Below are 13936 nucleotides of genomic sequence, written 5' to 3'. Positions count from 1 at the left end.
GGGGCGGGGCCTGGCGGCGGGGCGGGGCCTGGCGGGGCAGAGGGGCCCGGTGCCACCCCGCCCCCTTGTCGCCCCCCAGGATGGCGGCGTGGGCGCTGCTGGCGCTGGCTCCGGTGGCGGCAGGTAAAGGGCCGGGGGGGCTGGCTCCGCACCCACAGCCCCGCGGGCACCCTCCGCAGCCCGGGACCTCCCCGGGCGGCACCTCCCCGAGCCCCGCTTCGGGGCCCTTGGCACCCCCCGAGCCCCGCTTTGAAGCCCTTGGTAACCCCCGAGCCCCGCCTTGATGCCCTTGGTACCCCCAGAGCCCGGCTTCGGGGCACTTGGTACCCCCCGAGCCCTGCTTTGAAGCCCACGTCATCCCCCTGAGCCCCGCCTTGATGCCCTTGGCACCTCCTGAGCCCCACTTTGAAGCCCTTGGTACCCCCAGAGCCTACCTTCGGGGCCCTTTGCACACCCCGAGCCCCGCTTCGGGGCCCTTGGCACCCCCTAAACCCCGCTTTGATGCCCTTGGCACCCTCCCAGCCCCACTTCAATGCCTTTAGCATCCCCCTGAGCCCAGCTTTGATGTCCTTGGCATCCCCCCAGCCCCACTTTGGGGTCCTTGGCATCCCCCGAGCCCAGCTTTGATGCTCTTGCTACCCCCGGAGCCCCACATCAGGGCCCTTTGCACCCCCTGAGCCCCTTTGACGCCCTTCTCACACCCCTAGAGCCCCACTTCGGGGCCCCTGGCATCCCCCGAGCCCTGCCTTGATGCCCTTGCTACCCCCAGAGCCCCGCTTCAGGGCCCTTTGCACCCCCCAAGCCCCACTTCGATGCCCTTCACACCCCCTAAGCCCAGCTTTGATGCCCTTGGCACCCCCCGAGCCCCACTTCGATACTCTTGGCATCCCCCTGAGCCCTGCTTTGAAGCCCTTGGCACCCCCAAGCCTCATTTCGATGCCCTTGCCCCCCCCAGCCCCATTTTGATGCCCTTTGCACCCCCATAGCCCCACTTTGACAGCCTTGGCACCCCCCTGAGCCCTGCTTTGATGCCCTATGTACCCACCTGAGCACCACTTTGACACCCTCGGCACCCCCCCAGCCCCACTTTGGGGCCCTTGGCATCCCCCCCAGCCCCTCTTCAACACCCTTTGCACCCCCCAGCCCCTCTTCGACGCCCTTGGCACGTTGCTCCCACCGTGGGACGATGCTTTACGTAAGGCGGGAGTCGCATGCGGCTCCTCGGCGGCATCTCGTGGGCTCTCCTCCCTTCCCTCCTCCCAGCCGCTTTTTATAGCCTCCAGTCTCTTCCCCAGCGTCTTGGTTTTTTTTTTTTTTTTTTTTTTCCTCCGACTCGTTTTTTTATGTAACTCGTCCTTCCTGGAGCCTCGTCGCATGAGACGGTAGGACTGGCGATGCGGCTGATTTCTGAGAGGCCGAGGACATCGTTTCTTTCCTTCGTTAAACCCAGCCTGGGATGAGCTGCAGAGGAGATGGGGCTCTGTGAGCCCCAGTTTGATCACTACAGCGGGGATCACTGCCCAGATTGCCTTTCCATGCCCTGCAAACACTGCCCCAACCCCCTTTCAAGCCTGGTTTTATTTTCGCACCCCAAAAATGGGGCTTTTGGGGGTGCCAGGGCTGAGACCTCTGTTTCCCCCCCTGCTGAAGGCACCTTTGCTGGTGCCACGTGCCTGGTGTTTCCCATCCCACCGCTCGCCAAGCTTTTCTTTGCAAGGGAAAAATATGTCAGAACATATTTATTAGCAAGGCTGGGCTGGTGGAAACGCTCCCATACTGTTATTAGAAGAATTTTTACCGAAATCTGTATCCAAACTCGGTGTAACACAAGCTCCCGTGGTTTGGGAGGTGACTTCCCTCGTAGGGCTGGGCTCTCTTGGGGACTCCAAATCCTTCTGCTTCCTCAGCTCCTTGCTTGGTTTGGTTGATCAAGACTGAAGGAAGCGGTAAATTAAAGCGGCATCGGAGATAATCTGTATTTAAAAGGGAATCGGAGGCCGCGCAGGGGATTTTTTTCATTGGTTTTTGCCTCTTGGAGATGATGTTTGCGCCGTCTGTTGATCCTAGGGGCGATGCTTGGCTTCGCGTCCTACTACGGCGACCACATGGTGTTGCAGAAGGAGCCGGCGGGGGCCGTGGTGTGGGGCTATGGGGAGCCGGGGGCCGCGGTGACCGTGGCTCTCTCCGGGGATGGTGGCGTCATCGTCATGAAGAAGACGGCACGAGTTAAAGGTCGGTCCTGAACCCTCGCCGGGCAACTGGGGCCGGTGGTTTTGGTGGCCGAGGAGCGCGTCCAAGCCCAAATCGGACCTGCTGGTGGGGTGGGGGCTGCTGTCCGCAGCCCCATCGCCCCTGGGTTTGTCCCACCGCTGCTCTGGGGTTGCAGAGGTGACAGTGACGGTGACACCTCCAGCTCGTGCGCCCCTGGGGCCGTGCTTTCCCCTTCTCTGGGAGATCTAGGGGGGGAGTTCAGCCATCCCCCTCCTCGCCACGCCGGCCTTTGCTCACTTCGGTTTCCCAACAGCGGGATCCCATGGGCGCCAAGCGGGAGCCGAGCTGCCGCTGGAGTGGGTGGCACCGCGTAGGCTTGAGCCGAAGGATGAGGCTGCGGAGGGGAGAGGAGGGGGATTTAGCTCCTCTCCCTGTCAAAACCATCTCCGGGGAAATCTCCAGAGCGCTCCTGGCTTCTTTTTTTTGGATGTATCCCCCCCTCAGAGGATCCTGCTGGGGATCTCTAAGCCCTGAAGGATGTCGCCTCTCCAGTCAGAGCCTTCCTCGAGGCTGGGAGGGCTCGGAGGCATCTCCAATCTCACCCGGCGGCCTCATTCCCTGCCTAGTGAGTTGGGGGGCTGCTCGTCGCCTTCAGGAGGGCGAAACTGCTGCCTAACGGGCTCCTCCACAAGCTGGAGAGCCCGGAGGCGTCTTGTGAGAAAGCAACGATCCGCTGCTACCGGGAGATCTGCAGGATCCGGCCCCAGCCGGGCCAGAAAATCCACGCTAAACTCCAGCAGAATATCTTTACGCCTCGATTCGGCGCCTCTAAAATTAGCTGGAGACATCTCGGTGTCACACACACCAAGCTGCTCCTGTAATCCCGGTTCCTCCCAGCAGCTTCTGCTCTGACACACATTTGTCTTTGAGATTTTCTTTTTAACCCCTAAGTTCCTGCAGGAGGAGAGACCCTCTGAGGGCAGAGAGCTTCCAAAATTCATTTCCCCCAGCCCAGCTTTGCAGTGGGGAAGCTTTCCCTCGTTGCCTGTCCATCCCCACCGGTTGTTGGCCACTCATCCCGCCTCTTCACGAAGGACTTGAGGTCCTCGTAGGGGTCGCGAAAGACAAACACCATCCTCTTCTTCCAGGACCTTCTGGGACGTGGACAACTGTCCTGGACCCTATGGATCAAGGCGGTCCCTACGCGCTGACGGCCGGGCAGGGCTCGGAGAACGTGACGCTGCGGGACGTCTACTTTGGGGACGTGTGGCTTTGCAGCGGGCAGAGCAACATGGCAATGACGGTCTTGCAGGTAAGTCCCCACGGCACGGCCCGATCCTGCCAGCTCAGGCAGGATCCCAGCCTCCCAGCCTCGCGCGCTCCCGACCCTTCCCTAGATCGCCAACGCCAGCCAGGAGCTCGCCGCTGCCGCTCGCTACCCCTACGTCCGCGTCTTCGCCGCAGCGCCCGCCCGCTCCGAGGTGGAGCTGGAGGACCTGGAGCGAATTGACTTGCCGTGGTCCATCCCGACGGCCGGTGAGTGCAACGTGCCACCAAAAAAAAGCCTGGAAATGGGCTTTTTTTTCCCTCCCTCCCTTTTTCCTTTGCAGCCCACTGTTTCTTGAACAGAAAACCTGGGCCATGGGAATTTCACCTACTTCTCGGCCGTCTGCTGGCTGTTGGGGCGCTACCTCTACGAGGCTCTGCGGTACCCCATCGGGCTGGTGGAGGCGGCCTGGGGGGGCACCCCCATCGAGGCCTGGTCCTCCCGAAGGGCTCTGCGGGTGTGCGGGCTGCCGGAGGACGCGGGGAGGTGAGAGAAAACGCAGGGGAAACACCTCCTGCCCCGTGCCCCGCTGCTTTTGGGGGGGTATCCTCAACCCTGCCGCTCTCGGGGGGCATTCCCCAAGCCTTCCCATCCCACCTCCTCTTCCGGAGCATCCCCGGAGCCCCGCTGTGCATCGTTTTGCCCCCCTCTGGGTAAAATCCCCCCCGGTGCCGAGAGCGTAGGGCACATCTCGGTGGGTAAAGGGGGCGGCGGGGGGAAAAGGGGGACCCCAGGGCTCCCCTTTTGCACGGCCCTTGCTTTAACCGCGCAAGGCTGGCTCCTGAAGCCCCAGCTTCAGCACTGGCCTTGCGTTTTGTACCCCCTTAAGCTCAGCTTTGTCTTCCAGCATCTCCTCGCACCCGCATCTCTCCGGCCCGCAAACGCCCTCCGTGCTCTGGAACGCCATGATCCACCCGCTGCTCAACATGACGCTGCGGGGTGTCGCTTGGTACCAGGGTAAGCCCCCCTCCCCCCCCATTTTTTTTTTCTTCCCTCCCCAACATGGAGCAGCCCCCCGCTCCACCGAGGGCTCTCACCGACCCCTCGCTTTTGGGGACAGGCGAGGCCAACGCCTTCCTGCACACGGACCGGTACAACTGCACCTTCCCCGCGCTCATCGCCGACTGGCGCTGGGCTTTCCATGCCGGATCGGCCGGGCAGACAGAGCCGCTCCTCCCGTTCGGCTTCGTGCAGGTGAGGGGGGTGAGAAGGGGCGAGGGGCAGGACCCCCACCCTCCCGTGGGGACGGCGTTGTGGTGCTCGGGGAGGTTTTACCCATCCTTTTGCACCCTGGAGGCCACTTCCAAGCTGGCAGGAGGGAGAGGGTGATGTAAGTGCGTGGGTAGAGCCCCTCGGGGCGCCGAATCCCGGGCAGGGAGCACAGCAGCCGGTTTTGGGAGCGATGGCTGAGCCGCTTCCCCAGCTCCCCCGCCCCGACTCTGCCTTGCAGTTGTCCACCTATCGCCGGCAGAACCCGGACGACAGCTTCGCCCGTCTCCGCTGGCACCAAACGGCCGATTTGGGGGTTGTCCCCAACGCCAGGATGCCCGGCACCTTCATGGCCGTGGCCATGGATCTGTGCGATGAGCACTCTCCCTACGGCAGGTGAGTCTCGGGCAGGGGCGAGGGTGTAGAGACGAAGCTTTCGGATACCAACCCCTCCTCTTCCTCGGCAGCATCCACCCCCGGGACAAGCAGAACGTGGCCCACCGGCTGCACCTGGGTGCCAGAGCTGTGGCGTACGGGGAGAAAGACCTGGTTTTCCAAGGGCCATATCCCACCCGGGCCGTGCTGGAGGTGACCAGGGGTCTCCTGAACCTCACCTACAGCCAGGAGCTCGTCTGCCGTCAGAGGGACACGCGGGCGTTCGAGGTGAGGAGGGGGTGAAGCTTCCCCCGGGGCTGGAAGAGGGAAGCCCACCTTGACGGGAGGTTTCTCCCCCACCCAGGTCTGCTGCTCTAACCAGTCGTCCCCGTGCGGGTGGCTGCCGGCACCCGTGGTGGTGGCGGAGTCCCGCACGGTGACGCTGGCCCTGACCGGTTGCGGGACGCTGGTGCTGGGCTTGCGCTACGCCTGGGCCGAGTGGCCCTGCGAGTACGAGTCCTGCGCCCTCTACAACTCCTGGGGTCTGCCTGCACCTCCTTTCCTCATGGATGCCCTGCCCGTAGGGGAAAGCCCAGGGCTCTCCAAAACAGCCGGAGAGAGGGAGCTGCTTCTCCTCCCCGGCTCCTGGATCTCCCGGGGGATTTAGGTGAGGGGACGGCAGAGGGAGGTCAGAGCTTTCGCAAAGCGGCTCAGGGCTGCTGGCACCGTGCCTTTCAGGGAGGCGGCTGGCTTGATTACTGTCTTACTAATTAAACGCTTTCCAGCTCCTCTTTGGCCTGAAGTCAAGGCTGCAAGGGGAGGGAAAAACACCAACCAACCAAACAAAAAAAAAAAGCCAATTTAAAATGAAATTTCTGAAAAATGATGTTAAGACAAGCAGCAGCACACACTGATGGGAGTTGAAGCCCTCACTGCTGCTCCTCCCGGCCTGCGGAGCTGGTCCTGGCCCCCCCCCGAGGACACCCCAGCCCCTTGGGGCACAGAGAGCTGACCCCCATGGCAGGGTGCTCGCAGGATCCAGCGAGCAGCCTCCGCCTGCGGGGTGGAGAGGGGGGAGAGCGGAGCTCTGCCCAAAAAAATCCACAACCAAACGCTAAGACCGGGGCTGGGACACGGAGCTGCACAGGGCACGTTGCTTTGTAGCCGTAGTGAGTGCCCTCCACCTCCCGGTGTGAATAAAGTTAATAAAATGGCTCATTTTCTTCTCAGACCCTTTTTTTCCTTCAGAGGAGCATCCCTTAGTCCTCCATTCTCTCCCTCCGGCCCTAACAGCAGGGAAATTTGTGTGGCAGAGGCGCGACGCAGCAGCTGGCGCTCGGAATAAGACATCCGAGTCTCTGCACAAAAAAAAGGGTTTAACCCTTTTTTGCTGGAAAAAACAACCGTACATAAGGAGGGAAACCCCGAATGCAGGTGACCTCAGCCCGGCTGTCGCGTTACAGATGTCACCCCACCAGGCTGTATCAAAACCAGAGTTTAATGCGCTCGAGCAACGCTGGCGACGAGGAATTGGATCGAACTGGATCCCAGCAGATCAAGCGGGCGGGTGCTGGCAGCAGCCACCCTGCCCGCTGCCTGCTCTTGGGGTCAGGCAGAGCCCAGCGAATCCCGGGAGGCTTTCCCCATCGCTTCCACTCCAGGCTTCGTTTCTGGGCAAGGGAGTGGGAAGAGGAGGAAGTTAATTAACTGGGCGATCACAAACCGGGATCTCGGGCTTTCTCTACCAGCGTGCGACTAGCCCGAGAGCCAGTTGTGCTAGCCCCGCGGTTGCCATGCCAACAAGGATGCTAAATACAGCTCGATCTGGGTGGTTTTTTTAAAACCACAGCCCTCGGACGGTGTATTCAGGGCCAGGAAAGGAGCCCAGGAGTCCTGGCTCCCGCCCTGCCAGGTCGGGGATCCCCGTGAGACCGCAAAGGAGGCACCCCCGGCTCCCCAAAACCCCAAGGGCACGGGATAGGGAGCAGCGGTGCCTGGGGAGGGTGCGTGCAAGCCCCGGGGGATGCGGCTCTACCTCAGAGACCCGTCTCCATCTCCCCACGCAGCCCCTCTGTGCCCACCAGTGCCGTGCTAACAGGAGAAGGGGGCAGGCACGGCATCTTTGGCATCAGCCCCTCCCCGGGATTTAAAGCTCCCAACCCCACTCCCAGCAGGCTGGGCTGCTCTCTCTGCCGAAAATGGGGAGGCCCCCCGGTTTGCCCAGAGCTTGGATTTAAGCGGCAAGTTCTCTGCTTTCTGTTCCTATAGCAACTCCTGCCCACGCGTGGGCTCGCCATAGCATCGCATCCTGGCTGCCAGAACCCATCCCCGGCTGTAAAGGGAGCCGTCGGCCCTCCCGGTGACCCCCGGCAGCCCCCCAAAAACCTTAAGGCCTTGGCAAAGGGTTTAGGGCCACGGTGGACGGATCCAGCCTCACCCCCAGGGTGGGATCTGGCGGTGCGGGAGGCAAAAGGAGAGCGAAGAAGTCTTCTTTACCGAAAAAGCCTACCTAGAGCCCCGCCATTGGAGAGGGGCGCGCTGCCGTCGGCCTCGGGGGCACAGGCGTGGTGGTGTTTGGGCTTGGTGGTCTCCAGCCCGGCCAGCAGCGTCATGAAGTCAACGACGGTATCGATGTCCTGCTTGTTGGCGGTGGCTTCCCTCAAGGCGCTGACGGCGTTGAGGCGGCCGAAGGAGGTCAGCTCGGAGATGTTGGCCCGGAGGAAGAGGAGGATGACGTTGAGGTCGTTGACGGGGCAGGTGAGCATCTTGCGGCTGAGGAGATCGAAGGCGGGCAGCATCTCGTAGACGGAGAGCAGCCCCTTGTCCCACTGGCAGAGCTGCAGGGCGTTGTAGACGACGACGGGTATGAGGAGGACATAGACGCCGCCGATCGAGAGGCTGATGAGCTGGAAGATGGAGAAGAAGACGAGCTTGCAGGGGATGAGGGGGGGAATATGGGGCTCCGCCTGGAGCAGCCCCGTTTTGATGGAGCAGCTGAACTCATCCTGGAAGAAGATGTTGAGGTGGAGGAAGACCAGGTAGAGGCAGGTGGCAGCCAAGAACAAGAGCAGCAGCAGGTTCCTCAGGATGTAGATGAACACCAGGGAGTGGGCGTGCTGCTTGCAGGTGAGGTAGCGCTCCAGCAACGGGAACTCAAAATACCTCTCCCGGCGGGCCCTGGGGGCAGAAGGGACACACCGGAGACTTAGAGCCACCCCCCAAACCGAGTCGCTTCACCGAAGTCCGTCCTGAACGCGGCCACAGCCACAATGCCACGTGGAGGGACTTTGGAGGGACACGGTGACCAGTCGAGGCTTGCCCAGCGGCCTCACCTCTCGTATTCCTCCCAGAATCGCTCCGGCTCGGCGCTGGCCTGCTGGACCTTCCTCATGTGCTGCACCAGGCGCACGGAGCGGTTGTAGGATTTGTCCAGCTCGTCGATGATGAAGAGGAGGTCGGAATGGAGGGCGGGGGCTGCCGCGTAACGCCACAGCAGGTAAGGCATGTACATGAGCACCGCCACCACCAGCAGCGAGTAGGGGAAGACCTGGGCAAAGGAGACAAGCGGGCGTTGAGCGGTGCAGAGCTGCCTTACCTCCGCTGCGCACCCAGGTGGGACCTGAGGGCACCCAGACGCGAGCTTGACCCATACCTTGAGAGCCCAGAGGGACTTGGTGACGGCCTGTCCCTCGGCGTCAAAGCCGTGGTGGAGGAGGGAGTCCCAGCAAGCCGTGTCGACATAGGCGGACTGCTTCCCCGTGAAGTTGGTGGGAGAGAAGCAGCTGATCTGCGAGCCTAGGGTGAGGAGAAGTGTTGAACCTCAGCTACAGAGGTCCGGCGAGCCCGGGCGAGCGCTCCGCAGCCAGGTGCCGATGCGTTACAGGAGGGTGATTACATCTAAGGCATCGCTTTAAATTAAAAAAGCCTTTTTCACAGTAATTTTGTAGCCATCCTTCCCCACCGCTGCGTTTTCCAGCAAGGACTTTTCCAGCGCTTCCCGAACACAAACCCTTTGAGCACGGCCGTGGGTACGCAGTGGGAGGAATTAAGAGACTGCCCAGAAACCAACCGGAGTCAAACCAAATCCCCAGGGGCAGCAGCGGGACGTCGGCCGAGGCCAGATTTAGCCTGAGGTCGCGATGCACCATCAATGCAACCCTCTGTGCTGCCCTCGCAAACCCCGGTGAGAAGTATCCCCTAAACTGCCCTGCCGGCACCCTCCTCCTCGGAAACGACCCTGTGGCACCCAAAGGTGCTGGGGGCAAGCAGCTGAGGCGGGGCAATGATTCACCACCAGTCCTGGCGTTTAGCACGGCTGTTCCCGGGCTTTCCCAGCAACCAATAATCCATTAAAAACAATCAGTAAGTATCCCCGAGAAAGAACAGTTCCTAAAACAGGATTTCCAGGCTGCCCCGCCTCGGACCACGACCACGCCGGTGTGAACACGAGGGTTTTGCAGCGACAGCCGAACCGCCGCCAGCGATTGCCCGCGACCCGAAGATCCCTGTGGCAAAAGCCGCGACTCACCGGTGGAGAACTCCCGGGCAAAAGCCAGCGAGACGAGGAAGAGGGGCAGCCCCACGGTGACAAACTTCAGCAGGCGATCGCTCGGCAGCTCCAGCCGCAGGCCCTTGGCTCGGGAACCACCGGGATCCGGGAGGAGAGCGTCGGAGAGCATGTACTCAGCGGCCGTGTGCGAGAGGGACATTTTTCTATCGAGGAAGAGAAGATGACGGCGACCGCTGCTGCTGCTCGGGGGCTCTGGTGTCGTCTGAGGCGTGACCGGCTCAAGGAGCGATTTTGTAGGGCTGAAGGCATCGCTTGCCAAACGCTCCGTACCCAACGGCTGTAAATGACAGCTTAGACGGTGCGTTAAATTGACGGGTAATTACAGGAGGAAGCCTTTTCGCAAATAGCACGCCCCGAAATAGAAAAAAAAAAATAGCAGCCGCAGCACCGGGCTGGGAAGGCAGCGTTCCTCCCCAGCCGCAGCCGCTCCCCGGCTCCTCGTGGTTTTACGTCCCTCTCTCATAAGCAGATGTATTTCTGGCGGCGCTTTCGAGGGGCGTGGGGCTCCCCCAGCTATTTTCGCCCCGTGTGAGGAGCGGGGAGGCAGGGGACAGGGCATTACCCTACCAAAAAGCCCCAGCCAGGGACACGGTGGCCCCGTGGGGTACAAAGAGCCCTTTCCTGCACCCAAACCAGCTGGAGGGGCTGGACAAAGTCCTGCTGCCCAGCCCCAAGCTTCTGGGGACAGGCCAAGACACACCAAACACTGGTGGCTGCAATTTTGAGGCAGAAAGTCAGCTGCGGTTCCCCAGCTTTTCAATCTCTCCACTCGCCTCCCTCCTGGGGCACGGGGGAAGGAACCTGGCTCCAAGGCAAGCTCCCGAGGGAGAGGGATCGCGATAACAGGGCCTAGAAATATAAGCGACAGGGAAATCAGAAGGGGCGATGGGATAGAAAAGATTCTCCCGGCAGTGTAGTCGCTCCCCAAAAACCCGCGCCGACACCTCTGGCAGCGCAGAGCGGAGGGAGTCCCGGAGCTGCTTGGCCAAGCCAAGCAGAGGAACTCCCCACGCAGTCTCTCGGCACAGCACAAAAACCCCACAGCCGCTGCCAAATTGCACTTTCGATGGATTTTTCGAACGAAGGGAGTCTCCACATTTGAACACGGAGCGCCAGGATACAAGGGAGAGACGGCTAAACAGCTCTGGAGGGACGAGCGATGGCCCTCAAACCAGGAGGGACTGCACCCAGGCGTGATTAAACCTGCCCGGGGACCAAGATCCGCCTGGCCCGAGCACAGAGAGACACGCAACCCTTCACCTCTGCGGGAACTGCATCTTTTATTGCTCAGAGACGAGTTCAAAACAGGGATGGCACAAAGCCCAGTTTCTACCCAGCCTCGTTTGTCCGAACAAGAGGCTCTTCAGCTTGCCCAGCCGCTTTTCTGCACCAAATCAGGGCAAGAAGCACACGCAGGTACCTGGTTTGAAGCCAGCAACGCTGGTACCAACACAGGAGGTCTCTGGCAAGCGGCAGAGACCGTAGACTTCATCACACTGCTGGCTTCAAGGCGGACACCGCTGCAGAGCGGCCGGACCCAGCGCTACCATGTGCTGGAGATGCGGAGATAGACAGTACCGCTCCCGTCCTGCCTTGTTAGTCATTAGCGATGTCCAGCTCCAGCTTCTTCAGAGTCTTTTGGAAGAAGAGGGGCGGCTTGCAGACGAGGTCTATCCGCTCGCCCAGGGGCAGGGAGAGCCGGTGGGCGTGGAGGTGGAGGGGGAGGTGGCGAGCCTTGCTCTGCACCAGCTTCAGCTTCTTCAAGGTGATTTCAGGAAGCTTCTACGGTGAACACAGAAAACATCCCTTCCAAAAACCCATCTCTTCAGCTGGGACTTGAAAACCCCGGCCCAGGGGGAGCTGGGGGCGCAAAGGCGCTGCCCGGCCCTGGATCCGGCTCTGGTAGCCCCCCCGACACAGGACCTGCCTTACCTGGGGTGCCAGCTTGCTCCAGTGCGAGTATTTGTGATCCCCCAGGATGGGGCACCCCAACCCATAGGCCAGGTGAACCCGGATCTGGTGCTTCACCCCTGAGGAGGGAAGGGAAGGGGAAGAGGAGAAACGTGACAACCAGCCATGCCAGGCCTCGACTCCCACCTGCCACCCTCGGTGCCGGATAATCCCGTGCCAAAATCACCAGCAGCCGGAGAGCAGTCTGGCAGCAAACCATCACCACAGGGTGGCTTATTCCCAGAGCCTTGGCCCAAAAAGGATTTCAGTCATGTCTAAGAATGAGTTCCCACTTCCAGCGCTGCTCTTGGCTGCAGAGCCGCACAGAAAGCGGATCCAGCAGCTGACACAACCCCGGGGACACGCGGCCAGGCCTCACCCGTGATGGGCTGGAGCTCCAGCAGAGAGCAGGCGGAAGAACGAGCCAGAAGGCGGTACCGCGTCACGGCGCTTTCGGCGTTGCGGTTCTTGCGGATTTTCACCACCTTCCCGTCCTCCGGAGACAGGCGATAGTTGGGGGCCAGCGTCATCTGAACGGTGGCGAGAGGGTGAGGCCGCAGGAAGGCAGGAGAGGGGTGCCGGGGAGGGGGAGCGCGAGGCCAGAACAGCGGCCGAGAGGACGTGCGGCTCACCTTGTAGTGCGACTGGTGGCTCCGCACCTCCTTCTCCACGATGGGAATCTCTACAATGCCCTCGGTGGGGTCTGGGTCCCCCAAGCTAATTGCCCTGGGGAGGGAAACGAGAGGTCTGCAGGGTGTCGCTCCAGCAGGAAGGGAACCCTCCCCTCATCTCCTCTCTCCATGACCCAGCCCCGTAAAAAGATGCTCGAGGGAAGATAAGCAAACATCCACCGCTTCCGCAAAGCCCCACGTCCCCACGCCCTGGTGACTGTCCCTTCACCCCTTCTTCAAACCCTATGGGGACCCTCAAAGCCGCATCTCCGCCCAAACCGTTCCTACCAGTAGGTCTTCTCCACCTGGCGAGTTTTGAAGAGAAGCCGGATCCTCTCCGCCACCTCCTTGCTCCGCGCCAGCACCATCACGCCCGTGGTCTCCTTATCCAGCCGGTGGCAGAGGTGGAGGGGTTCGGCTTTCATGTTCTCCAACATCTTGGCCAAAATCGGCAGCACGTCAGCAATACAATTCTTGATCCCGGGGCCACCTGCGTAACCCACAAGGCAAGGCAATCAGGGGAGACGTTCTCCTCCCCGTGTACCTTAAATTACCCCAAAACGCGAGGTGAAGGCTGTGATCTAAAGGTGACAAACTCCCTGCACCCCGCCCTGGGAAGGAAAAGCTCGGCACGGGGAGGACGGAGACAGAGGATCCCCCGTCAGCACCACGGAGCCATTTCCATTTCCCCCTCTATGGTATCGGCATGGATGCGGCACAGCCGGCTTTTCCTCACCGTGCACGGGAAGGCCGTAGGGTTTGTTGATCACCACAATCTCCTCGTTCTGGTACACGGTTTTCTGCTTGAGCACTTTGGCCAGGACGTTGGGGTGAACCTGCTGCAGCTGCTTGCTCAGCATGGCAAGTTCCCGGACCCGTCGCTGCACGGGGTCTTTGGGGATCTGAGGGGAGAACAAAACGCCATCGGTGGAGGACGAGCGGCTCTTGGCCGTCGCGCAAAGCTCCTGCGTGACCTTCAGCGACTCGCTCGCCTTCCATCCGCTCCTGGCTTCACAGCGGTGTTTCTGAGGACTGTAATGCGCGCAGTCACTACGGAGACGAAGGCCGGACGCTGTCCCCGCAACCCCACCCCATCACCCAGCTCGGTGGGATCTCCCTTCGCCACAAATCCCGCTCCAGATCCTCCCCCGCTGCCCGGGCGAGGCGGGGAGGGAAAACCCGCGGGCACAACGGTAAGGCCAGCCCATCGCACCCGCAGCCGGGCCGGGGGAACGCCCCGACCGGGCAGGGCGAGGGACCGGTCGCCCGGTCCCGTTCCGCTGCGCTCCATGTGTGTGCGCCCCAGCGGCGCGGTGCACGCCGGGAACGGGGGGCGCGGTGCACGCCGGGAGCTGTAGTCCCGTCCCTCAGGGCCCGGCCGGGCCGCGGCATCGCTCACCGCTCACCTCCCGCTTCTCCTCCTCGCTCCTCCGCGCCCGAAGCCGCTCCGCCAGCTTCTCGGCCCGCAGCGCCTCCGCCGCCGCCCGCCCGCTGCCGCAGACGGTGCGCACCGCCCGGCCCAGGCCCGCGGCGGGCCGCCACCACCGCCGCAGCCCGCCGCTCGCCGCCGCCATCTTCCTTCCTCCTTCCCCTCTTTCCCCTTCCAACCAATGGTGGCGGCGT

At 61.9% G+C, this 13936-nt stretch overlaps 3 protein-coding genes across 5 annotated transcripts; 1 reads left to right on the top strand and 2 right to left on the bottom strand.

Annotated features, from left to right (window-relative positions):
• The first annotated feature begins 7 nt into the window (after positions 1–7).
• On the top strand, positions 8–5950 carry SIAE (sialic acid acetylesterase). Of its 2 annotated transcripts, XM_075520920.1 has the most exons (11): positions 8–123; positions 2068–2232; positions 3360–3523; positions 3609–3747; positions 3841–4024; positions 4386–4495; positions 4599–4732; positions 4989–5143; positions 5215–5410; positions 5487–5789; positions 5908–5950. In XM_075520920.1, exons 1-10 carry the CDS (start codon positions 81–83, stop codon positions 5787–5789), a joined length of 1593 nt encoding a protein of 530 aa, XP_075377035.1. In that variant the 5' UTR covers positions 8–80; the 3' UTR covers positions 5908–5950. The 2 variants fall into 2 exon arrangements, with proteins under 2 accessions (XP_075377035.1, XP_075377036.1); XM_075520921.1 differs by having other exon boundaries at positions 5010–5143; positions 5487–5950.
• A 605-nt stretch (positions 5951–6555) lies between these two features.
• On the bottom strand, positions 6556–10816 carry PANX3 (pannexin 3). The gene is made up of 5 exons (XM_075520923.1): positions 9651–10816; positions 8775–8917; positions 8455–8669; positions 7632–8299; positions 6556–6792 (listed from the first exon to the last, which is right to left on the bottom strand). The coding sequence occupies exons 1-5, from the start codon at positions 9829–9831 to the stop codon at positions 6731–6733; spliced, it is 1269 nt and encodes a 422-aa protein (XP_075377038.1). The 5' UTR covers positions 9832–10816; the 3' UTR covers positions 6556–6730.
• Positions 10817–10953: 137 nt separating this feature from the next.
• On the bottom strand, positions 10954–13912 carry RPUSD4 (RNA pseudouridine synthase D4). Of its 2 annotated transcripts, none has more exons than XM_075520924.1 (7): positions 13720–13912; positions 13050–13215; positions 12602–12803; positions 12275–12368; positions 12022–12172; positions 11625–11722; positions 10954–11474 (listed from the first exon to the last, which is right to left on the bottom strand). In XM_075520924.1, the coding sequence occupies exons 1-7, from the start codon at positions 13885–13887 to the stop codon at positions 11289–11291; spliced, it is 1065 nt and encodes a 354-aa protein (XP_075377039.1). In that variant the 5' UTR covers positions 13888–13912; the 3' UTR covers positions 10954–11288. The 2 variants fall into 2 exon arrangements, with proteins under 2 accessions (XP_075377039.1, XP_075377040.1); XM_075520925.1 differs by lacking the exon at positions 13720–13912 and adding an exon at positions 13306–13623.
• Between the last annotated feature and the right edge of the window lie 24 nt (positions 13913–13936).

This window comes from Mycteria americana, chromosome 19 (genome assembly GCF_035582795.1).
Source record: "Mycteria americana isolate JAX WOST 10 ecotype Jacksonville Zoo and Gardens chromosome 19, USCA_MyAme_1.0, whole genome shotgun sequence".
NCBI classification, from domain to species: Eukaryota; Metazoa; Chordata; class Aves; order Ciconiiformes; family Ciconiidae; genus Mycteria; species Mycteria americana.
The sequence above is the reverse complement of the archived record's forward strand: the minus strand, read 5'-3'. Positions and strand labels throughout refer to the sequence as shown.

Coding starts and splice junctions, on each gene's coding strand:
- RPUSD4 (XM_075520924.1), bottom strand. CDS start 13,887: ATGGCGGCGGCGAGCGGCGGGCTGCGGCGGTGGTGGCGGCCCGCCGCG. Junction 12,369..12,601: donor CAGGTGGAGAAGACCTACTG/GTAGGAACGGTT, acceptor TTCCCTCCCCAG/GGCAATTAGCTTGGGGGACC. Junction 11,475..11,624: donor GGAGCAAGCTGGCACCCCAG/GTAAGGCAGGTC, acceptor TGTTCACCGTAG/AAGCTTCCTGAAATCACCTT.
- PANX3 (XM_075520923.1), bottom strand. CDS start 9,831: ATGTCCCTCTCGCACACGGCCGCTGAGTACATGCTCTCCGACGCTCTC. Junction 8,300..8,454: donor TTCTGGGAGGAATACGAGAG/GTGAGGCCGCTG, acceptor TTCTGCCCCCAG/GGCCCGCCGGGAGAGGTATT. Junction 6,793..7,631: donor CTCCAATGGCGGGGCTCTAG/GTAGGCTTTTTC, acceptor TCCCTTGCCCAG/AAACGAAGCCTGGAGTGGAA.
- SIAE (XM_075520920.1), top strand. CDS start 81: ATGGCGGCGTGGGCGCTGCTGGCGCTGGCTCCGGTGGCGGCAG. Junction 124..2,067: donor GCTGGCTCCGGTGGCGGCAG/GTAAAGGGCCGG, acceptor TGTTGATCCTAG/GGGCGATGCTTGGCTTCGCG. Junction 2,233..3,359: donor GAAGACGGCACGAGTTAAAG/GTCGGTCCTGAA, acceptor CTCTTCTTCCAG/GACCTTCTGGGACGTGGACA.